Source organism: Falco cherrug, chromosome 14 (assembly GCF_023634085.1).
Source record: "Falco cherrug isolate bFalChe1 chromosome 14, bFalChe1.pri, whole genome shotgun sequence".
Lineage (NCBI taxonomy): Eukaryota > Metazoa > Chordata > Aves > Falconiformes > Falconidae > Falco > Falco cherrug.
In genome coordinates, this window is record NC_073710.1 from 2,868,881 (window position 1) to 2,892,339 (window position 23,459).

The following is a 23,459-nucleotide window of genomic DNA, read 5'->3' on the forward strand; positions in this document are numbered from 1 at the left end:
CAAGCAATCTTCGCTTCCTTGAATTTATTCTCTAGCTCAGCAGGGAGAGAAGGAAAAAAAAAAAACCACAAAAGGGAAGGGAAGAAGAGAGACCATGGCTGAGGCATCACTGCTGTTACTTTCCATTTCACTTTGGCAAAAGACTACCACCATGATATAAGAGAGAAGCTAATGAAAGAATTCCTCTGCTCAGCTTTTTACGCCAAAGCTGTATTTCTGCCACTACTGACTGGCTCATTATTTTTCTGTTACACTTGAAATCCAGATCCCAAGACTCATCTATCAATGAAAACCAATGAAAATGGCAGATGGAAGGATATCCTTCATCACAGATTGCCCTAAAAGGTAAACCCAGATTTTGCATGCATGGACAAACTGTTTCTGCATCTGTTTTTGCATAAACAGTCATGATACCTATGCATATTAGATCCATAAAATACTATGTTAAGAAGCAATCTCCATTTGTCATTACAGTCCATCTGGTATAACATATACTGGTAAGGAGATGATGCAAGTTAAAATAGATATGGTTACAAGTAGAATCTTTATTTAGTTCAAATAACAGAAACATGTTAAATTACGCATTGAAATTATGTATGTGATGAAACGCTAAGGATGAAGGATGCAAGGGAAAAAACGGCATAAGAGAGTGGAATTTAACCTGAAAACAGTAGTGCCCTCACTTTCAAAGTAGTGAATGCTGCCAGCTGCTCTGAAAAGCTTGGAACCAAGGGATCTCCAGCAGCTTTGGCAGTGGGAATGCAGGGCACCTGCTGCCTGCGGGTTATGGGGGATTATGGGCTTTCTTCACACTAACATAACTCAAAGTTCTGCACCGAAGGTCGGACACTGGAGGCTGCAGCAGCCTCTGACTGATTGAAACACAAAGTCCTCCTGTTGAAGGCAGTGGGGTTTTTTCATCACAGTTAAGTGTATGTAAGTTTTAACTAACGCTCCTGTTGCTGAGGTCTGCATTTTGAGTGTAACCACATGCATTCAGCCAGGCACTGTGCTCCAGATTTGGTCTGGGTTTTTTCAAAGTGATTCATCTAATCCACTCCCACTGACCTTGTCATGTTGTGCTTTGTGAGGACATCCTTCACCCTCAGCCAGGCACTGTACTTTGCCATCACTGCCATTCCCTGGTAAAAAGCATGAAGGCAAAAGGCAAATGAAACTTACTGGTGGTCTTTAATACTGGAAAAAGAAATGTAGAGCCCAATTTTTTAAAACCATTTAAATAAAACTCAGCAAGATATCCTGTGCGGAAGAAGAAAATACAACATTCTAATTCCTAATTTATTAGGATTCCCACATAAATAAAAGGTAGATGTGGTTGTTAACTAACAGTGGACTGAAAATCTTTTCAACAAGAGCTGAATAGAATCCTTACTTTTAGTGTGTATGTGCCACCCACGTTTTTCTCTGTGATTAATTATGTCACTGTAATCTTACCATCCTCTTCCCATGGGCTTGGGTCATCTGGTCGATTGCAGACTGGTGACAATAGTAGATTATCCTTGGGCTCAGCGATAACCTCTTGTATCAAGGGTTTTGATGGGGTTGCTCGTTTATCTTTGATCTCCAGGTACCTTACTGAATCAGCAGGCTCTGTAAAGAAGCTTTCAACAAGGGATCTTAAGTGCTCCTTTTCATGCCTTTTATGTATCTTAGACACATTTGAAAAAATTGGTGTTGGAACTTCTTCTACTGAATTCTCAAACATGCTTTGACTGTTTTCCTCTAATGCAGAATTGCTGTCATTTGCCATCTCAGAAATTATTTCAATCTTTGGGTGATACTCCTGCTGTAAAGGTAGAAAATGTAATTGAAAATATATTATTCTAGATGTAAAAGCTAAGAGATGGGTAAATATCTCTTGGGTCCACATAACAGTAGACAGCTTTGATGTGCTGTTCTCCCAAAATGTATGGAAGTTGTGCTTTACCCACAGCACTACTTCTTTGTGGATGAATATTAGGTTAACTATTTCTCAGGCATTAGCGATGAACTGAGCCTAAACTATTAACAATCCATAAAAAAGATTATTTCTTTCAGCAATTCAGCAATGTGTGGGCTCAGTTCTATATTACTTCACCTCCAAAGAGAGGGACCTGACTAACATCTCTGTCTGAATTCACGTAAGAACTGAACACCCTTCGGAGCATGAGAGCTGCTAACAACTCCCTCAATAATCCTCTCTGTTCCCTTCCCTTATCTTTTAACTGGAGGCTTTGTTGGCCAAGACGTTTTGCAATGCTGTTTTAAGCCTGTGACCAAGAGTAAATAAATTCCATGCCTTACACTGACTGTAGGAAAAGTTTGCATTATCTTGGAGGGACTTGTAAAAACATGTACTGTATGTACTGTATCAGCCTCTGTCTCCAGCAAGGCAAGTATGAGTCAACATCAGCATGAGAATCAAAGCTGTGCTTTTAATCTTTGTTTTCTTTTTCTTTCTTCTCTTTTTTGTTTATAGGCTTTTGCCTAGAAGGTTAGTTTGAGCACAGCACAACACTAATGTGGCCATAAGCTGCCTTGTATCTGAGTAGTTCCACAGTGGAGCAGAGGAGTTTAAATCTCTCTGTGTTTTCAGTTGAAAAGTCTGACTTTATTCAGTAGCAGGCAATTTGTTTTCTCTATTCAGTCCTTCGCAGCATATTAGTACTAGTAAAGTATCTTTTAAGAGCAGTCTTAAGGTGCTATTAAAAAATTAATCTTACTTAACTGTTGCATTACTTGATCTTAGGTTTTCATTCTCCCATTTTGGCAATGCAGTAATATTAAAAATCAAATTTTAAAAAGACTTGTAAGTGGATAGAGAAGATCTGCTGGAACATCTATTTTAGTTTATAAATGCAAAACTGATTACATCTCCAGAACCAGCATTTCACAATTTAATTATCCTCATTTTGCAAAACACTTATAGGTGTCTTTGGGGTAGCTTCATCACTGGAATAAATATGAATCTTACCTTTTGAACAAAGATTTCCTCTTCTGGTGAAAATTCATTTACATCTAGATCTTCTAAATCAGGCAGTTCCTGAAGACAAGCACAAGATCATTAATCAGTGGGAAAAGCTCCTGTAAACGATAACATACAACATTTCTATCTCATTGGGAATCTTCTTCAAAACAACGCTTCTCAGGGTAAGAGGCCACAGCCAGCAATACCACACTGTCATCCTCTCCAAGATGACAGTTTTCTCTGTTAAGCATATGTGGGAAAAGGAAAATTCATCTGTCTCCGGGAATAGCAGATGGGAAGGCAATAACCCGAATGTCACACTGAATGTTATTTTCTACTATGCTGTGTGAGTATGAAGGAAAAAAGATAAACAGTCAAATCAAGACCTGCAGTCTACCTGAAACTGTTTATCTGTAAACTGTTAACCTAAATACATCTAATAAACAATGTTTTATTGTGCATACCTCATAATTAAGGATACAGAACTGCAAACTTGCAAACTTGTTGCTGGGAACTGTTTTTCTTCAGACAGGTCCAATAATACCTTTCTGCCACTTTTTTTTTTTTTTTTTTTAGTGTAGGCCAATACTGGTAAAAGTGTCTCCTTTTAATTTCAGGTGTTTTTAGAGCTTAATGATTTTATAGCAAGGTGCCCAGTGTAGTAGCATCAGGAACATCTAATCTGTACTGTCTTGCATGGTGAAGATTATTACAGAATTAAAGTCAACAAAGGAAACTTCTGTTTCCTGATATGGTTGTACACAGTGCGGCATGTCCTGAAGTCACAGAGCTTTATAAGAACAGCATTAAAAATGTGCAAATTAAGATTTGAGACCAACGTTAGTAGGTGGAATTTGATGTCAATAGGGAAGTGAAATAGCTGTCAATCCTGTTCCAAACCAAACCTGCTTACTAGAAGTTATCCAGGTTTAGCTGCACAGAATGTCGCTCAAACACTGCCAAGGCAGTGCAGCAACATGAGCTTGTTTCTGCTTGACAAAGGGATGTCATAACCACCGCATTACAAACCCTCCTCCACTTTTCTCCCTTATATGACTACTGAGACCATCTACTGACTCCAGAATACGAATGAAGACGATAGTGCTGCTCCAGAGCTTCTCACGATTGGCATCCTCACAGCCATTCCCTGCTATGACAGCACTAAGTCTTTTCGGAAAATCTGCAATAGCGTAAGTATTGGAGGTTGTTGTGACAAGCTCCTTCCATTACTAAATTTCAGCAGGAGAGCGAAGTAGCATAGAACACTGAAATTTGACTTAGTGTGTAATTTGGGTTTGTTTTTTCTTCTGTAGAGTTAGAATAGTCACACTTTTTATGTGTCAAAAGAAACCCCATGCGTGTATGCTGAAGAGTTCCTTTTATACTATCTTAAAAGTTTCTGCAAAGGAGCTTGCTATGGTGCCATATAGCATCAAAAATAAAAAAGACATTGAATGTATGAGATCTTCACGTTGCGGGTACCTACATTATTGGTATTTATTTAAAGCTTTTATTTCAGACCCTGTAACATCTGTTTATAAAAATAGTACTGTATATACTTGGAATTGCTGCCAGTTCTCTCCACTATCCTTGTTACACCTATTACTACAAACAGCCAAACAGGAGGATGCAGCAGTAAGCTCTATGAAGCAGTGGGCTGAGCCCTTTGCTAACAGGATGGAATTTTTTCCTGGGAAATTAAGAGCATGGAAAAGATACAAATGACTTTTCTAAGGCACTCCAGTAAGAATTTAGTTAACAGTGGCAGTATAAGAGATCAGAGAGTGTAGTAAGTGCTCTGGGAAATCATAACCTCAGAAGTTTGTTCTTGCTAGTTATGTCATAATCTGACACTGTCAGTTTAGCAGCACTGTCATAATTAGGGCATATTGAATAGTTCTCCTTTGAAGTGAGATTGTATTTTTCAGCAATATCCATGTTCTCCTCGTGATTAAATGTGGTTAAACATGTCAAAATATTTGCATCATCAGATAGAAATTTTAGATAACAGAAGACCATATTACGAACGTCAATCACTTATTATATATGTGAATAATGCACATTCTACTTTTCTTGGAAATATACCTAAAACTTATAATTTGAGAATCAATTTATAACATCTAATAGTGCTAGCTAACATTTACAATGAGTGGGTGGCTCTTTCTTCCTTATGCTTTTTCTGCAATAGTTCACATTCTCAACTGTATATTGCATTTAAGTTTTGCCTAAGAGGATGCACGTATCCACTAGATTCTTTTTGTTGTGATTTCTGTTTTTTAAAAGAGAATCCTCATTAACTTCTCCAGAGAAATCATGAAGATAGACAGTCAACTTCAGGCGACTTATGGCCAAAGGACAAAATAAACTTTGGAAGCAGTAGTAAATTCTTTATACATGCTACTGGAGAGAATGAATACCCCTACAACTTCCCTTTTTTGGTTTTTTTTTCCTTCTTTCCTTTAACTTTTCCTAATAGTAGGCCTTTCTTAGAAACATGGCCATATAGTTTTATTAGGCAGGATCTTACAAGAATTAATTTGGGAGCAGACAAGACACAAATCTGAATTTCTCAAAATCTGAATCCAATACATACATCAAGATAAAGCTTCTCTGGAGTCTCTAATTTGATCTGTTTGATTTCAGCGTATTTGTCCAGTTCAGGAAGTGTGGCCTTTTCAGCAGCTGCCTTCTCTCTTGGTAGATCTAAAGAATAAACAATAGTTAGATGCAAAGAACTAACTGAATAAAAAGACTTCCTATATTGCAACAGCAAGCACTGCAAAACCAAGCTGCTGGGGACCTGACTACCATTACAAAATTCACAGCTGAATCCAGCACTCCATCATATTCTTGGGCTCCCTTACATTGCATAAATTAATATTTGCATTTTGCCATAACGTGTTCCACAGATCTACAAAAGCATTCTTCCATTTTGAAGAATGGAATAGCCTTCTGTTTGAAGGCACAAAACCACCTTGAGAGTGATGTCCAGCTTAGCCTGACAGACAGACTGCACAGTTACATGGGAGCAAGGGAAACCCATAAGCTCTCCTGTCCTGTCTGTCCTGTCACTAAATCTGGTACACTTGAGAAGTGGAATTCCACCTTTATATAGCAGAAGTTGCAGGTTCAGCCCTCAATTTTTTTTTTTTTAATTTAAAGAATATTTTAACCGGTATTACTTGATTTTCACCTAGTCACTATGGAAAACTAATGGGCTGTTCTCATCTATGAATCAGTTGGTTTCAATCACAGCAGAGGCAGTGCTACACTAAGGTTGGCTTGTTGTCTCTGCATCCTCAGTTTTGTTTGATTTTTCACTGTGCACATTACCGTCTGTCTTCTTGTTGAAGTCTGAGCATTTGTAACAGTTTGATTCTTGTGCATCCTCTTGAACTCTAGCAAGAATATTTCCGGATGTGAAATCCGTGTTCTCTCCCCTATTTGGTAGAAGTGTTATCACTTCATCATGAACATCAAAATTTTCATTTCTAAATGTCTCTGTCTTCTCTTGAGTTTTTTCCTCTTCTGATATATTTGAAGTCTCTGATGTATTAGAATTTCCACCACTGTCATCTGAATTTGCAGGCGCTCCTACAGAAGAAACAAGTTCCTTAAAACTGCTGAGTTAATCTACCATTACTCCTTCTAAATATCCCAACTTTACTGCATCGTCTTAATAGGTTGGCCTAAAACCTGCATCACAAGCTCCTACTTTGGTTGAGCAGCTATTTGTGGATCAGTAGTCCTCCCAAGATTACAGCAATGTTCTGGATTTTCACGTCTCAACTCCCCAGCAAATACAGTTCCCCAGCAAAAAAACTCATCTAGAGAAAACACTATAGTAAACAATTGTCTGGTATCTGTAGTTAACTTTGAAAAGACTCACAATATTTAAATATATGCTTGAGCGTTTTGATGGATCAGTGACAAATGCTGAAGTTATCCATCTCCTTTATGCTAGCAGAAAAAGTTTTACTTGTTAAGTCAACGACATTTAATTTTAGAGCCCGTGAAACCCCAAAATGTATCAGGTAGATAAAAACTCTTTCAGTGCTGTTTAACCTGAGCACTTCACATACTTCACATAGTGCATACTTCACATAGGAAGGTTATGCTGGGACCTATTTCTGGTCATAAACGTCTGTCTCCTTGAATAAAGTGACAGGAGAATTTGGCATAAAAAAGGGCAGTAAGTGAAGCAAATTATTAAAGACCTTCCTCTTACTGCCTGTATTACCACTGCTGTGGGCTCTAGGCTGAAGCTGTCACTCTTAGCCAACGCAGCAGTGGAGAGGTGCCTGGGTAGGGACTGGTGAGGCAGTTATCACTGGGTCTTACTGGAGCCCAAGTGGCTATTGAGGCCAGCCCTGTTCTGCATCTTGGGGAAGAATCGCTCTTGGGGTGTAACTGCCTGCCCCCACCCATGAATGCCTGCTGGAGCCATCGCTGCCCTGGCTAGCACCTGGTTGCTGTGGTGACAAGCACAAGAGCTTGAAATATCGGGACAGAAAGTGGTTTGTTAGGGTTTTTTTGCTTCATCAGCAGTGAGAAAGGTGATGATTGCTTAAAATCATTGTGGTTAATCTAAGATGCACCAAGACTAATAAAGTACTGAGTATGGGGAAATAAGGTTCATAAATATATTCCAAAAATTGCATCAGCCTCCTTCTGAACATTTAGGAACTATTCATTTATTTTAAACATTCAAATTGAAGCAGACACAGACATCTTCAAAATTAGTAATGACAAACCTTCTAGGATGTCTGCTGCACCTCCATTTCCACGTTTTGCACTTGCCTCCCTTTCTTCCATGTACTTTTGACTTTTCTTTTCCTCTGCTTTTTTCCGGATCGCTGCTAAAGCATTGATGCTATCTTCAGTTTTTTTTCTCTCTCTAGTTTGCCATTTTTCCCTTTCTGCTCTCTCAGCTTCAAGCCCTCCAACAGCCCAGGCTTCTGCACAGGCTCTAATGAAAACACAAAAGCTTGCTGTAATATAGCTATAAAAGCCTATCTTTACAATGTGAGATTAACTTAAACTTAAAATAGCTTGCAACAGCATAAAATAGCTGCAAGAATAAAAAGCAGCCATACAGCAGTGACAATCCCATACGCAACAGGGGTGCACATATATCTTATCTTGTATGTGGAACTGCAACAAAAGAAACAAAGATATTCAAATGCTGGTGATTACACCACCGGAGATCTGTCAGGAGTGTTGATCTTGTCCCTGCTTTTCCAGACACCTGCTCAATTTCTGTTGAAATCAGGATTTGGCCCTGGTCTACAGACTCTGCACATAACAATTCTGTTCAAGAATTAATTCTCCTTTGAAAAAACACAGGGTTTTTTTTAGGTATGTTAGATATAGGACTCTGTAGTATAATACTCTTGTACTCAAAGTCACCCACCCTCAATAAGTTATACTGGTCAGTCTTCCTTTTCTTCCATGACAACATTGACAAAAAATGGGCGAGTGATCATCAGCATTTGAGCTTTACTGCTGTGTAAAGAAGATGGCTCCGTTTCTTACCTATCCTTTGGAAAAACTGGTCTGTCATCCAGATATGTTAGTTGTTTTAGTCGAACAATAAATGTTTTTCTATAATTAGTAATTTTCTTTATCACTTGGTTACCCATCAAATTCAGCACACGCTAGAGAAAGAAGGGAAACCATTTTTAAAGTTGAGTAGCAAAACCCCCAATCTGGACATGCACTTTCCCGATTGTTTCAAAACCAAGAAGTGAATAAAACATCCTGGGTGCTACAGGTAATCTACAACAAACCAAATAATGTTCAATAACATTCCTTTTAGACTGACAGCTATTGTGCACTGGACTACCCGGCAAAACCATTTAATGGGATTCATCCACATACGTGATACAAACCCTCAGCTATATTCGGCTTACCAAATTAGGCATGGTCTCCAGAATAGTTATAATACTTGGATCACTTAGATTGTTGTAGGAAAGATCAAGAACGGAAATACTTGGGCATTCTTGCAAGTGCTGTATGTCTTCCACTGTCCGTAACTTATTGTGAGCAATCTGCAGAGTCTGCAGGACTTTCAGACAAGCTGTCAGACAAGAACATTACAACAAAAGGAAAGGTAAGTGTCATTGCTTCACATAGGGCTTTCTGGAGCAAGTAGAAAACTGCATTCTCAAAACAATTGTTTATATTGAATTGGGAGTTTTTTTCCTGAATTTGATATTCTGTTATATGCACTTTTTGGCTAGGTCTCAAAAGCTGCTTTCTTCACTGTGGGAAAAATAGTTGTTTGGTTTTGGGATGCTGGCTGCTTTTAATTCATGTTTCAAACTAGTCAGTTACATAAAAGCAAGAGCTTGTGTTTCATATTACTCCCAATGTACACAAATAATAATGTAGAGGAATTCTTTTATTTTCTACTGAAAATGGAGTAGGTCCTGTAACAGACATAAAACATGTGGTAATCAGTCTGCAACTGCCAAAGCACATCTTAACTGTAAAGTAAATGGTGAAAACTAGACTGTCAGCCTGTCTGCCACACAGATGGGTACTAAGATGTTATTAAGAAGTGAAGAAAAGCTACTTAAATGTCCTAGGTATCCACGTGAATGTAATTACTATGTCTTCTTTGGTTTCCCATCTATTAAATTACAAAATACATAGGTGTGACTCTTCAATAGAAGCCTTGAGGACTTTGGTATGGGATATTGTGCAAAAATTTTAACATGAATTAAAAAAACCCTTGAAACTAGTGCCACTAATAATAGCATAGATTAGTCACAGTTTGGGAACGTGGGTTCGTTATCAGTTAAAACATGTTGCACCAAAAGTTCTTACAGAGATTCTCAATGGTCTCAATGTAGTTGTTACTGATATTGAGGGAATCCAGCTTTTGTAAGGGTTCAAGGTTTTCAATTTTCTTAATTAAATTGAGTTGCAAGTAGAGGCAACGCAACTCTGTCAGAGCCTCCAAATTCTCAATTTTTGTTAAGCCATTGCATTCCAGCCATAAACACTTCAATCCAGTATACTCTTCAAGATTTTCCAGGCGCTCAAATCCTGCAGGAAAAGATGTTTTAAAATGAAATGGCATTGGCTAAAATCAAGTCTTTGATAAAGTAAATTTCATTAAACCAGTGCTGCTGAAACAGCCTGTGAGAACACCTGTACTGAAGTTGCGGCCAATATTTCCACTGAATTAATAGTACAGTACCTGGCCCATAAAGGGCAAAAACATAGAGGCACCTATTCTGGTCTGTATCTTGTGCAGTCCTTTAGATGCTCAAATAATACATATTGAGAAAATAGCAAAAACAAGGCCAAATGCAGAAGGTAGATTTAGCATGTCCTATTTATTTAAAACAATTCTTACACTAGCCTGAACAAGCTAACCGTATCATGCAAAAACCTGCTCAAAGATCACAAGAGGATGATCCATGTTCATTCTAGCAATGTCTTCTTGTTTCAGTAGTATTTGATAATGTACAGCAAGTCTTTACTGTTTGTTTTCTTCCTAACCATTTTTATTTGGCAGTAAAAAAGTTCTCAAAGCTGGAAAACAGCTTCTTTATACAAACACACTTAAGAAGAAATATATTTATTTTCCTCTGAAAGACATTTATCAGACTACTGTTTGGGGGGGAGGGATAATATCCCTTGATTCTTACTGATCCTTTGAATGACTCCACAAAGTAAAGTCTATAATCAGTTTACTTTTCTACTTTCATATTGACTCATTTTGTTTCACTGTTTCATTATTATATAAAATTATGTTTCTAATTTAAAAGAATTATCAGATACCTTACTTCAGTAAGCCATAATTCTCTGCTAAAACGCTACTTAAGAGTAATAAATCTATAGTCATGTCCATATCTTACCTTTATAATGCAAGTAAAGTGTATCATTTAAGCATGGGGTCAAGTATAATTTCTGTTGTTTACAGATGTCTTTCAGAATCTTTTTTGTCATTCTAAAATAATAATGGGAAGCAGAAGCAAAACAAAAAATGTATTTCAGTACACATTCTGAAATGTTCTTTTATGTAAGAGAAATAGCTACAGCTTTCAAGACTACACTCCAAATAAAAAAAAGTAGGTTTCTTTAGAGTAGCTTTCCATTTCTACCTGTTTGAAGTGAGCTCTTCTGCTGAAAAACAGAAACTACATAGGAGAGTGGGTCAGGAATTAAGAGTCTGCCTTCTTGGAAAAGAGCAGCATGATCCTGTGTTAGATTCTGGTTCCTTCCTCTCCAATTCTTTCCTCCATTCCTTGCTGCTTTGGTGCAGGATCTTTGGTGGCATAGCCAATATGCAACGTTTTTCTCAGACTACAAATTCAATAGTTACCAACCTAACATTTTAATGAAATGCTGATTCTGAAATAGCACTCAAGACAGTTTTAATACACAACTGTGATTGGTTAGGAATACCACAGAAAGAAAATGAGTAATACCTGTTCAGTTGTAATTGCTTAATGTTCATCTCCACTCCTTTTGGGATGCAAGTGAGAAGCAAGAAAAGGTTACTCAGGGAAGCTGTGGCCTGCAGCTGAACAGGGCAGGGGCAGACGACTTGGCAAAAGGACTTGGGCAGAAAACTACAGTGTGAAACAGCAGGGGCTGCGGGGGCAAAGCACTTGGGTTGCAGCCAACAGCAGCCAAACAAGGCCACAGCTGCACACAGCCGTCAGCAGACAGAAAACCCCCAAAGTGGTGGGTATGTACACAGGTGGCCTGAAAACTGTTAAAATAGAAATGGATCACAGCAAAGAGCTGCTGATGGGATGTGTTACGCTGTTATCTGGGGACCCTGTGCTAGACAGCACTGGATCAACAGGTTTATAGTTGATAGTGTCCTGTTATTCTTTGCAAAGTCTCTGCTAGGGAACTGTTTTTCAGCTACATAAAATTTAGTAACATTACAGACAAAACTTGAGAACCCATGAGGAAAACACCTAGCAAAAACATTCCATGCAGAAAATATCTGTATCTTCTTGCTTAGGAAGATTAGATTTTGTAAAACAGAATTCCAGAATAAAACTTCTAGTAGATACCCCTCACTTAAAGAAATATTGCAGAAGTACAGTGTTAAATGATCCAAAATTATTTTCTACTTCTCAATTCCATATTAGCAAATCAAACTTTGCATTTGTGGTCATAAGTATTTGCAGGCCTAAGGTCTGTAACAGTAAGATTTTCTTAGCGTGGAGATATTTTCAAAATAACAAAAAGACTTGAGTAAATGCATTGAAATTAAACCTTTCATAATGAATGTGCTTTTAGATATATTTACTTACTACACTACAAATCTCAGTATTGCTGAAGAGCAAAACTGTAATACTGTCAACTAGTCAATTGAGTTCCTGGGACAATACAAAATATGATTGTCAGCTTGTAACTGCCCCGTAAACTAAATGTGGCCAATACAAACCTCTGAAGGAACAAAAGATTTTTAAACTTTAAGCAAAATCTTTAAATACATGCTGTTTTCTTGTATTGTCAACGCAGGTACATTACTGTATGCTAGCTACTTGCAGTATATCCCACTGTTTTTCACTGTGCTATTTGTAGTAGCATTTAATCAAATTATTAGCATCCTCAGGCAAGTTATAGAATCATAAAACGTGTTCCTTCAAAACACTGATTCTTACGTGCAGTTATTGCTGTCTGCCATCACTCTTCACGAGAACTTAATTCTGAAGCATGTCAGGATGATTAGCCCAGAATAATAAAGTTTTCTATGTAAGTACAATCCAATCCACCTCCTGGTAACTCAGTGAGTTTTTCCCTTGACTTTAAAGGACTGTAACTGTCCCTAATAAAACAGCTACGTTAAAGTTAGCAGCAAGATAAATTTTGGGAAGTTTCACCAACATGTAAGCAGGTATGGAGGGTAAATGTTCATTGTTCCTTATATATCACTCCATAACTAACCCATGTGACCAGACTTTCAACAATGTTATTAAGTAGTACCAAATATGGTTTTTAACTTTATTAGTTGCTTGCAACATGCTTAATTGGAGATAACACAAGAATAATCCCATTTCACAACTATTAACGAACCTTCATTGCAGCATATGCTGGTTTAGGCTGGACCAAAATCAGAGCCAAAGCTTACAAAGGAGGTGTGTCTTATTGTCAACTACCTGAGGTACCTCTGGATTTCCTCTGCTGAAAATTATCCTGACAACTGTAATATTTACCTAGTGATGAATTAATACAATACATTGTCTGAATTGTTGCTGAGAAATGGTCAACTCTACCAACAAATGACTCTCAAAAGAGTTTGCACAATTTTCTACATATCCGTTAGACTACACCATGAAGTCAGAATGCCGTTTGCTACTGTGGCCATTAAAAAAAGCTGTACAAATGCTGGAACTATCACTAATTCCTGATTTATTGATTATTCTTAAATTCATCTTCGAAATTGTTCTCCTGAATTGACATGTTGAATAACAAAACTCACATTGACTTCAGTGATGCCAAGATTTAAATAGAAAACATCCACAAATAATGTATTACCTTACACAGCCCTGCTCTTCTTCTGTCCTTTGACTGGATGAGCTGGTTACAGATTTGTGATCACCATCTGATTTTTGTCCATTCTGTTGATCTGCTCTGGACATACCGCTGATAGCTTTCTCTTGAGTTTTAATATCTTTACAAATAAGAAAACAAGTTGCAGTTTAGAAGCACCAGTGGGGAAAAAGTGTCATGTTGGCAATTACTTTAGAGGAATCTTGAAGAGCAGTTGAATGAGACTTTCCAGAAAATAAGTGCTCTAACCAAGATTTTTGCCAACATTTTATATGAAAGGAAGCTTAATTTTTGTAGAGGGCAAAGTAGTAAAATAAGCAGTAGCAAAATAAACTGTTAAAATCCACTTTTTGTTTTTTTTTTTTTTTTACATCTGGAAGTCAGGTAGTACGCACTGGTCTTAAAGTACTGGCATCAATGTGGTCTTACACATCCACTATATGTTACATTTAATTAATGATGATTTGAGTTTAACAAGGCTGCTAACTTTGCATGTAGAGAGACTACAGTAGCAGCATATCCGAGTCATCTCAAGCACTGTTTGTTAGCTTAGCTCTTCTACAAATTTACCCTTTTGTACACTTTGGAAAGCATACCCAGGGCTGTAATCATTCAACCTGTCTGTAGATCGCCTTTGATTAATTGCATTTTCAATACTTTTCAGATTCTTGCTCTGCACCTTCTAGCTGCACTTGTAGTGTATGCACTTAAAAAGAGACAAGCAAGATGATTGTACCAGCTCGTTTAAATATGATTGTCATTAAAACATTCAGAGGTCAGGCTAGCTGTATGATTGCAACACAGGACAAGGTATCCCTCCAGCAAGACAAAAGTAAAGACACAGAAGGAGGGAGGAAGCACAAGCAGATAGCAGTTGAGTAAGCCTCAGTTACGGCAAGATTTTCAGTGACTTCGCTGGGAGAAAGAATAAACTCGTAACGCATCCATGTGAGCTCTAACTAGCTCATAAACTAGACAGAGTTTATGTCTAGGCTTTATGCAAACTAAAGTTCCCTACATCAGTCCTAGTGAGCCAGCTGTATGGGCTCACCTGCGTTGAAAGAATTGCCTTCATTTTCTGTGTGGGTAGCTTCATTTCTGGTGGTGTTCAGAGATTCTCCCTCCAAGTATTCCCCTCCAAGGCCTTTGTCCAAGTCTCCGGTTTGTGATTGCATTTTAAGATTTGTGATTTAGACAAACGTCAGTATTTGGTGTACAATTCAACTCTTCCAGATAAAACACCTAAAGGTTTTAGTAGGAGAACCTGTTACAGATAAAAGACCAGTATGAGCAAATTATGAAGCCTGTGTGGAGTTGGCAGCCTGGGTCTACTCACTGTTGAGATACCAAAAGGCAGGGAGAGTTTACTTTAAACCCTGCCCACCACGGATCCCACTCAGGGGACACAGGACCACCACCAAGAAGCCTCTCTAAATAGAGAGTCACTTTTTTCCTTTGGAAGCTGCAGAGCAGAGGACGCAGCGATGGTGGCCCTTCGAGGCACAGCCCGCTCTTACGTAACGCCTGTGCCGCTGCAAGCCGGGCGGGCTCCTGAGGCAAACTTTAGTCTCCTCACGAGGCTGCAGGTGCTGTCACGTTTCCCCCCACACGCTTTTCGCCGCTACAGGTCGGTAGGTCTCTAGACAGGCCTCGTGTCCTAGAGCGCACCGCTCTATCTCCCATTAAACACACCCCCCCCCCCGCTCCCGTTACCTGGGCCGGGCCCCAGGCGCAGGGGGTGGGCGGCCGCTCCCGGCCTCGCCGCGGTATGCACCGGGTAGATATAAACGGCGAGGGACGGGGCAGAGGGGTTGGAACTGTGCTCCTGCCGGCGGTCCTGAGGCGCGGACAGCCCCCCCAACCGCCTCAGCCGCCGCCGTCGCCATGGCGACGCCGCGCTGGCCCACAAGGCGCCGCGGCCGCTCCTGGCGGTGCCGCGCAGCTGCCGGCGGAGGGCCCGGCCCCGCGGCCCCGGGACTCCGGGCGGGTAACGGCCCCGCGGCGCGGGGTGGGGGGTCTTCCTCCGTTGGAGAGGCCCCGGGCTGGGAGCGGCAGGGCTGGGGCTGAGCGAGGGGCCGAGGCGCCGGGCCGGGCTGTGAGCGGGGCTGGTGGCGGGGGCGCGGTGAGGCCTGCGGCCGGGCCGGCCTGTCAGCGAGGGCAGGGCGGCGGCTAACGGCCGCGCAGCAACAAGCGGCAGCGGCGGTTGGGTTTTACGCTTGTTTTTAAAAATTATTTACTTGTGAAAATCATGTGGGGCACGGTAGTGTTTGTGCTGGAAGCCGATGTGGGGTTGACACACGGTGCTAGCCCGTGGCTCAAGGGTTCTCAAAGCTGGCCGCCACGGTAGGCGCCAGGGCCTTGCTGGGAAATGGCTGGTGCTTTGGTGGTGCTGCCCCTCAGCTCCGTTCTCTGTCATCTAGCTTTCTGTGCTTGAAAGAGCTCCTTGTTTCTCATGTGCTCAGCCCTCTCCTGCTGGTTACCCTTGCCTCTTCCATAGGTGGTTCTTAATCTTCCAAAATTAGTTTTTATGTGCTGAGCTTCCCCAGTCTGCTTGGCCTCAAATTGTTTTATTACAGTATCCTTGATCAGTGTTATTGCAGGATAACTGACAGTAATTAAACCCTTGGATAAGGGCTAAATGGCTAAACCAGTGAGGCTGATGGTAGGTCATACCCAAATTTTAGCAGTCTGACTTGAGGCTTTTCAGCATCAAAATGGTGTTCAGACTGCAACATGCTGAATCTCAAAGGTTATCCATTCAGTCTGAAAAGTTTACATGGCCCAAGAGACAATTGTAATAATTGCCTGTGTCTTTTTCTTTTCTTTTTTTTTTTTTTTCCAGGCTTGTGATCACCATGGCTGCAGTGGATCGTTTCTACCTCTTGTACAGAGAGATCAGTCGTTCCTGCAATTTTTACATAGAGGCCCTGGCTATAGTTGGAGCTTGGTACACAGTCAGAAAGTGTGTGTCTCTTGCGATTGACACTTACAGCATGATCAGGTTGCATTTAATTCCAAAGCTGGGTGGCGAGATCGATCTTGTCAAGCGTTATGGGAAATGGGCCGTGGTCACTGGTAAGAGACTGAAGCAGTGTATTTGCTTAGGTTTATAAAACATGCCAGTACTGTAAAGCTTGCTAGTTTGCACTGCTGAGTGAGCTTTATGTCATAAGCCGGGACCTGTATGATCTCTGGTTGCGAGTTAATCTGCTTGAGCAGTGTCAGTTGTTCAGTGCCAAAATAAATTCAATTCCTCAGGAGACTGGCGTTCTGAGTATATTGACTGACTGCTGGGAAAGAATCACAGAGCAATTTTTCCCAAAACTTGCAAGGTACACCCTGAACGTGTACAGCGTAGACAGAGATACAGACAAGATCCTTTTTTTTTCCTATGGGGTTTCATACGTGCTCAAGTTCTTCAGCAAGGTTTAAGTCATATATCTCTGACATCCCAGCCTTTCATTAAGGTTCTACTTTAAGCTCTCTGTTGTTGTCATAGAAAATATAAAACTTGTATGTCGTGGGATAGCAGAACGTTGCTACTGACAACACTGTCTTTAATGTTGTGGCTTTGACATCAGCAGATTCAGTGCCACATGATCTCAGAGAAGAGAGTAAAGCTATAATTGAAAGAACTGCCAAAACTGGAGGCTGGGGCTGCTCTGATTTTCACCTTGGTTTTTTATTTTCTATTACAGGTGGCACAGATGGTATTGGGAAGGCATATGCCCAAGAGCTTGCAAAGCGTGGTGTCAACATCATCTTAATCAGCCGAAGCAAAGAGAAGCTGGAGGCTGTATCTAGAAGCATATCTGAAACCTATAAAGTGGAAACAGATTTTATAGTAGCTGACTTCAGCAAGGGTCGTGAGCCTTACCCGGCCATTAAGGAGGCTCTGAAAGATAGAGAAATTGGGATTTTGGTGAATAATGTAGGAATATTTTATCCCTACCCAGACTATTTTACCAATCTCTCTGAGGATATTCTGTGGGACATGATCAACGTAAATATTGTTTCTGCTAACATGATGATGCATATTGTGCTGCCGGGCATGGCAGAGAAGAAGAAAGGGGCAATTGTGAACATTTCTTCTGCATCCTGTTGTCAGCCAACACCAATGTTGACAATCTATGGAGCCTCTAAAGTAAGTTGGGCTGTAACGTTTAGTGGTATGCGCTGCAAAGGAGGTTATAGGTTGTGTGGCTTTTTTGTTGTGTTTTTTTAAACCTATTCAGCAAGGATATCAAAATACTTCAAGTTTTTTTAGGGATTTGTTCAAATATTGGAGGTGAATGTTACATGTACTAAGCAGTAAACTCTTTATGCTTAAGAATGCTGGGCTTTGTACCAAAGTCAGTGCTATCTGGATTATTAATTGTGGCATAGCAGTAGTTCTAGGAAAAATGTTACCTTCCTCAGACAAATGATGTGCAAAGCAAAGTGGCAGTTCTGTGACACATTGGAAGGGCCAAGAATTTAATTTCCCTCTTCTTCAGCTGACCTGTGCAGACATACCTCAAGTTACTTACACACTAGTATTGGGTAGCAAGAGGGGCTATACTCGTCCTTAAGCCACCACTGTGAAGAGGACTGTTGGCAAATCAAGCCATTGCTTCACCTAACACCAAGGGGCAGAAAAAGGCTTCTTACACCATTTTCTGTACCATATTTTGGGAGAAGTGAAAAGTACTCCCCCCCCCCCCCCCCCATTACTCTTCCTGAGGAGATCCAGTCAATAATGATTAGGATGGGGAAGCTGGGCGATTCTGGAAGTACTAATGCTTGTGGGGATGTGGATTTATGCTGGATAACTTGCTGCTGAATCCACAAAAGCAACTGAGATTGTAGAAGGATCTCGCCTAGATCTGGTGTCTAAACACAAGTGATTATTGCTCCCAGCTGTTGGTGGGAGCTGTAGTCGTAACACCTATGCAGTCTTGCTCCTGGGATAGCTTTTGTGGGTGCTTTCTTTTGCCTGGAGCAAAACCAGCTCTTATTACCCAAGGTCTAAAACTCCTTGAAGATTTTTGTCAGTATAGGAATTGGCTTAAGATTCCTGTTTCTGTTGCAGAGTATCTTGCCCTTTGGTTATGCTAAGTGTATGCAGAACTGCAGTCTGAACTAAAACAAAGTACCTGAATGAAAAACAACAAAACCAAATGTAACCAAGGTTTCTTTGGCTGCCATCATTAATCCAAATCCTCGATCAGCAGTGCAGTTTAAAGCCTGACCTCTGAACAATTACACTGGCACAGAAGTGGAAACAAGCTGCTCTAGCAGCATTCTTAGTCTCTTTGTGTGTTAACAGTGCATAGTGCTTGAAGGGGTCGGTTTGTTTTGCTTTCCTAAAGCAGGTGTAAGAGCATTTGTAGAAGATGCTCTCCCAACAGTTTGTTGGGAATGGTGCATTTGGGAGCAGAAACATGTTCACTCACAAGCTGAGTCTAAAATGCTTTTTCCTGGGGGTAACTGGCTGTGGTGGCACAGCAGTAGCTTTAGCGTGGTGTCGGTGATGCTGCCTTGGTAAGAGTGAGCCATGCTTATTTTTCTGTCTGTTTGATTCCAGCATTCCCAGTTATCAGGCTTGTGCTTTTTTTTTGTTATTCTGTAAAAGTAAAATGAGCTAAAGGAGATAATAGAGCTACAGTTAAACAAATCAATATTTAATTTTGCACAAGGGAGTCCCAGGTAGTAATTAACATAGGTTCTGGGGGAAGATCAGTTGAATATGAAATTCACCTGTAAATCTATTAGAGTGGGACTTCATTTTATCATTTTGACAGTAGTATGTATACTTAGCTTGTGATGCCCTCAAACTAGACAAGGTGTTTGTTTTAGATGAAATAAATGTTTCTGTATTGTTTTTAAGCAGAAATTGTCAGATTGTTAAATTGACATCAGAGAATTAAGCAGTCACTTTGTCCTGCAAGTTACTGTTGCAGGTTTTTAGTAAACAAATAACAAAAAGAAATGTTGATGATACTTGAGAAATGTGTATTTTTATACTATTTTTTCAAGGTTTTGTAGCTGATGTGTAGAATATGTTACAACTTTTCTGTAATTCTAACAAAACTCTGCCTTGGGACTTGATTTAAAAAAAAATGCCTATCTGCTTTTATCTTTCTAGACCTACTTGGACTATTTCAGTAGAGCACTACACTATGAGTATGCCTCAAAAGGAATTTTTGTTCAGAGTTTAACGCCATTTGTAATTGCTACAAAAATGGTAGCATGCAGCAGTGTTACATCAAAAAGATCTTTCTTTTTTCCTTCTGCTGAAGAGTATGCTAGTCATGCTGTTTCTACTCTTGGGTTATCCACCAGGACTACTGGTTACTGGAAGCATGCAATAAAGGTAATAAAATTAGTTAAACTATTTCGTGTGTGTCAATAGAAGTAAATAAGATGTTTGCTTAGGAGTCCGAATAAAAACTGTTTGTATTCTGAAAAAGTGCAATATATATTGTAGGACTTACAGACTTTGTGCTGTATTTTGTCACTAATTCTGCTTTAGAAAATTATGCTTGGGTATGCATATTTTTAGGTTGAGAGAGTGAATCCAATTCCCACTTGAAATGCACAGCAAAAATGGGAAAGAAACAACTTTTTATTCAAAAGCACACTGGGCAAGCATTACATCGTCTTCTGTGAACAGAAGTACCTTTTTTTAATCTTAACTTATTGAGCATTTTTCCACTTTGGGGAAGAGTGGGTAGGAAGAATGGAGTAATAGCAGGGGAAAAAACCCCGTGTTTTTATTCTAAGCTACCTGGAAGCTGGTCCTCCATATGTTAGGTTGTAATCTTTGGGAGCAGACTGTGGGCTCCTGTCCTGGTTTCAGCTGGGATAAGAGTTAATTTTCTTCTTAGTAGCAGGTGCAGTGCTGTGTTTCGGATTTGGTGTGAGAACAACGTTGACAGGACACTGGTGTTTTCAGTTGTTGCTGGATAATGTTTATACTAAGTCAAAGACTTCAGTTTCTCGGGCCTTGCCAGCGAGAGGGTGGGAGGGGACACAGCCGGGACAGGTGATCCGAGCTAGCCAAAGGGATGTTCCATACCATATGATGTCATGCTGAGTATATAAACTTGGGGAAGAAGGAAGGTGGGAACATCTGGCATTGTGGCATTTGTCTTCCCAAGTAACCATTATGTGTGATAGAGCCCTGCTTTCATTTACGTGGCTGAACACCTGCCTGCCAATGGAAGGTAGTGGTGAATTCATGCGCAGGTTTTGCTTTACTTACTAAATTGTTCTTATCTCAACCCTGTGGTTTAACATTCCTTTCTGATTCACCTCCCCATCCCTTTGGGTGAGAGGAGAGTGAGCGAGTAGCTGCGTGGTGCTTAGTTGCCAGCTGGGGTTAAGCCATGACAGCTCCAAAGTAATCTTAGGAACACTGGTCACATATCATGTGTCCCTGACTAGTGGCTTTTGATAGGTTGAGTAGAGGAAATTGAAGAAGTGGGGATTAGTCCAAAAGGAATAAAAGGGACTGGAAGGATTCTGGCAAGATGTGGCAATAAAAGGAAGTGGACAGTATTACTGTTGTGAACTTGACAAACCGCTTCAGGATTTTTTTGCAGAACCTAACTATTCAGTTGTGGACACTACTTCCAAAATGGCTAAATATGTTTACTCCCAGTGGGTTGAATGTAAAGCTTAGCTGCTGATGTTCAAGCAGGTTTTGCCTTGCTTTATTGGTAATTGGAGAAACTGTATACTTTAATGGAATATGTCTTAATTTGTCCCTTCCTTTCTTCTTTTTCTCTTCTGTTGTCTGTCTGTGTCTCTCCACAGTTCACATTGGGTGAGCAGCTACCTGAATGGATCTGGGCATGGTTTGCAATGTATTTTTTTAGAATTATACGCAAGGAAGCTTTAACGTGCAAAGTGAAATAGGAGTATCCAGATGTCCTGCATAATGAGTACTTATTCTGATGGAGTGCTGCAAAAATGTTTAGTGAAGCGTGGTGGACTTCCCGTAACTTACCCATACCTTGTAAATAAGCTACATGTAACTTAGACATCAGAAGTCTGGATCCTCTCTCTATCCTTGTATTAAATAGCAGCTCTGCTGCATTCCCCCATGACAGAGAGCTGATCTTGTGCAGGTTAATCGCTGATTCTCTTCAAGGTAATTGCACAGGAGCAGGTACAGTTTTAATTGACAGTTAAGGACTATCTTGTATAGTGCTACACAATGTCAACTTGCAAAGCTAACAGAATTTGCCAGAAATCAGCTCCCCCCCCAATGATGCTGTTCAAGAAGACAATTCCAGTCAACTGTATTGTTTCTTTAATATGTAGTTTTGTGTAGCTTTGCTGTCTTCTGACAGCAGATGTTTGTATGTTTAAATTGCAAATGTTGTTGTTCTTGAATGATGTTATTTAAGGAGCTCATAAAAATTAAGGTGTCTGGCAAGGTACTGTTGACTTTGAGGTTGTTTAAATGACTGAAAAGGTCTTACAGAGCCGTAAAGGAATTTGGAGATAAACTCGTATGCTTTCTTATTCCAAATGTGAATGATCTTGGTAATACTTTATTGTGACTTCAGCAATCTGAAATATGGCTGGAGAATTGAATAAAGAATGTAAAAACACATCAGCTAAAGGAAAATAATGAAGAAGTAATGTTTTAATTTAAAAATACTGATTGGTTTCCTAAGATAAAAAAACTTACTGAATTTTTGGTGCTGTAAGAGTAAGTACATACACAAAAACATTTATATAAACAAAAGCATCAAAATCAATGTCGTCTGGTATTATAGACAATTCGTATGTGTTGCAGGCCAGTAAATCTTCACATCTCGGTCAGGAAAGCTGTCCTTTCTGTGTATGTTTAGTTGCTACCTGAAAGAGGGGCATGACTTGGGAAGAATGTTCTCAATCTTTCTGTATTTTATGTGATCGTGAGCTCGTTAGTACTGCTTCTTTAAAGTTATACTGAAATATCAAACCCATGAGCTACCTATGCAGTATCTTACACAGCAGCGTGACTCAAGGGGCGTCCTCCCCTCCTTTGGGCTAGTATTTGTTACTTGAAAATTATGGTGCTGTATTTCGTAAGGGTGACAATGGGAGGTGGGTATACTACGCTAGCTACCTCCCTGAAATCCCTGATTGGAGAATATACAACAGTTGCGTTGTGTAGCTGAATAACAGTCACGATTATGAAGTGCCTGGCTGTTGTTCCTCCAGCTCTGGACTGGTGATGTTAGAACCTTGAGTTCTGATAGTGATGTCCCCCATGAAATTTTTATGATGAGCAGGTTTTGCAGAGAACAATGTAGTATTACTCATCCTCATCCAGTAAGCGACCGGGTACAAATCTGTTCGAATTAAGTTGTTTACGAAGTTTTATCATGTGAAATGCTGATTAATGCTTTAAAAAAAAAAAAAAAGTCCGAGCACACAAACACCTAAAAAACCAAAACACCCACCCCAAAAAAATCAAAAAGTCGTGATGTTTAATATAATGAATGTTATGTTGAGCACCATACTCATGCTTGAATGTACTGTCTGGAGGGGAAATTCAGGCTGTGATTTCTAGAAAGAAGGAGCTCTGTCCTTCCACGCTTTTGTACTGTTCAGTTGCTACAACCCTGTGTTCTCAGGTGTTTTTTTTGGGGGGGATAGAGAGGGGAGAAGGTCGGGGGGGGGGGGGGCATTAAAGGCAGGGACCCCTGAAGCGGTTCTGTTTGTTGCTGACCCCAGCCGACCCCGAGAGCGGGTTTGCTTCAGTTGTGCACAAGTACGCACTGGGTGTTGCAATAATGACTTATGCCTGTTTGCAAACGGGATGTAAACAAACGCATTTATTTTCAGCAAGGGCTTAAACAAAACTTGCGAAACGTGAAGCTGTAGAACATTTCTGATCACATTCCCCCCCTCAGGCGCTGCCAGACAGGCGCTGCCTGCCCGTCCCTGCCGCTAACATCCACATCTCACGGTTTTCCTT

At 40.2% G+C, this 23,459-nt stretch overlaps 2 protein-coding genes across 3 annotated transcripts; one reads left to right on the forward strand and one right to left on the reverse strand.

Moving 5' to 3' along the window:
- Nucleotides 1-434: 434 nt before the first annotated feature.
- DNAAF1 (dynein axonemal assembly factor 1) lies at nt 435-15,233 on the reverse strand. The gene is given in 14 exon segments (XM_055726282.1): nt 435-1,142; nt 1,456-1,807; nt 2,975-3,043; nt 5,562-5,671; nt 6,302-6,562; nt 7,723-7,937; nt 8,504-8,625; nt 8,881-9,047; nt 9,800-10,021; nt 10,840-10,931; nt 13,484-13,619; nt 14,069-14,160; nt 14,162-14,204; nt 14,550-15,233. Coding segments are annotated over 14 exon segments (2,112 nt in total). The 5' UTR covers nt 14,674-15,233; the 3' UTR covers nt 435-1,035.
- A 143-nt stretch (nt 15,234-15,376) lies between these two features.
- Nucleotides 15,377-22,185, forward strand: HSDL1 (hydroxysteroid dehydrogenase like 1). 2 transcript variants are annotated; one of them, XM_055726280.1, is made up of 5 exons: nt 15,377-15,485; nt 16,341-16,573; nt 17,197-17,642; nt 19,626-19,853; nt 21,299-22,185. In XM_055726280.1, the coding sequence occupies exons 2-5, from the start codon at nt 16,354-16,356 to the stop codon at nt 21,398-21,400; spliced, it is 996 nt and encodes a 331-aa protein (XP_055582255.1). In that variant the 5' UTR covers nt 15,377-15,485; nt 16,341-16,353; the 3' UTR covers nt 21,401-22,185. The 2 variants fall into 2 exon arrangements, with proteins under 2 accessions (XP_055582255.1, XP_055582254.1); XM_055726279.1 differs by lacking the exon at nt 15,377-15,485 and adding an exon at nt 15,539-15,841.
- The last annotated feature ends 1,274 nt before the right edge of the window (nt 22,186-23,459 follow it).

Coding starts and splice junctions, on each gene's coding strand:
- HSDL1 (XM_055726279.1), top strand. CDS start 15,747: ATGTGGGGCACGGTAGTGTTTGTGCTGGAAGCCGATGTGGGGTTGACA. Junction 17,643..19,625: donor CAATCTATGGAGCCTCTAAA/GTAAGTTGGGCT, acceptor TTATCTTTCTAG/ACCTACTTGGACTATTTCAG. Junction 19,854..21,298: donor ACTGGAAGCATGCAATAAAG/GTAATAAAATTA, acceptor GTCTCTCCACAG/TTCACATTGGGTGAGCAGCT.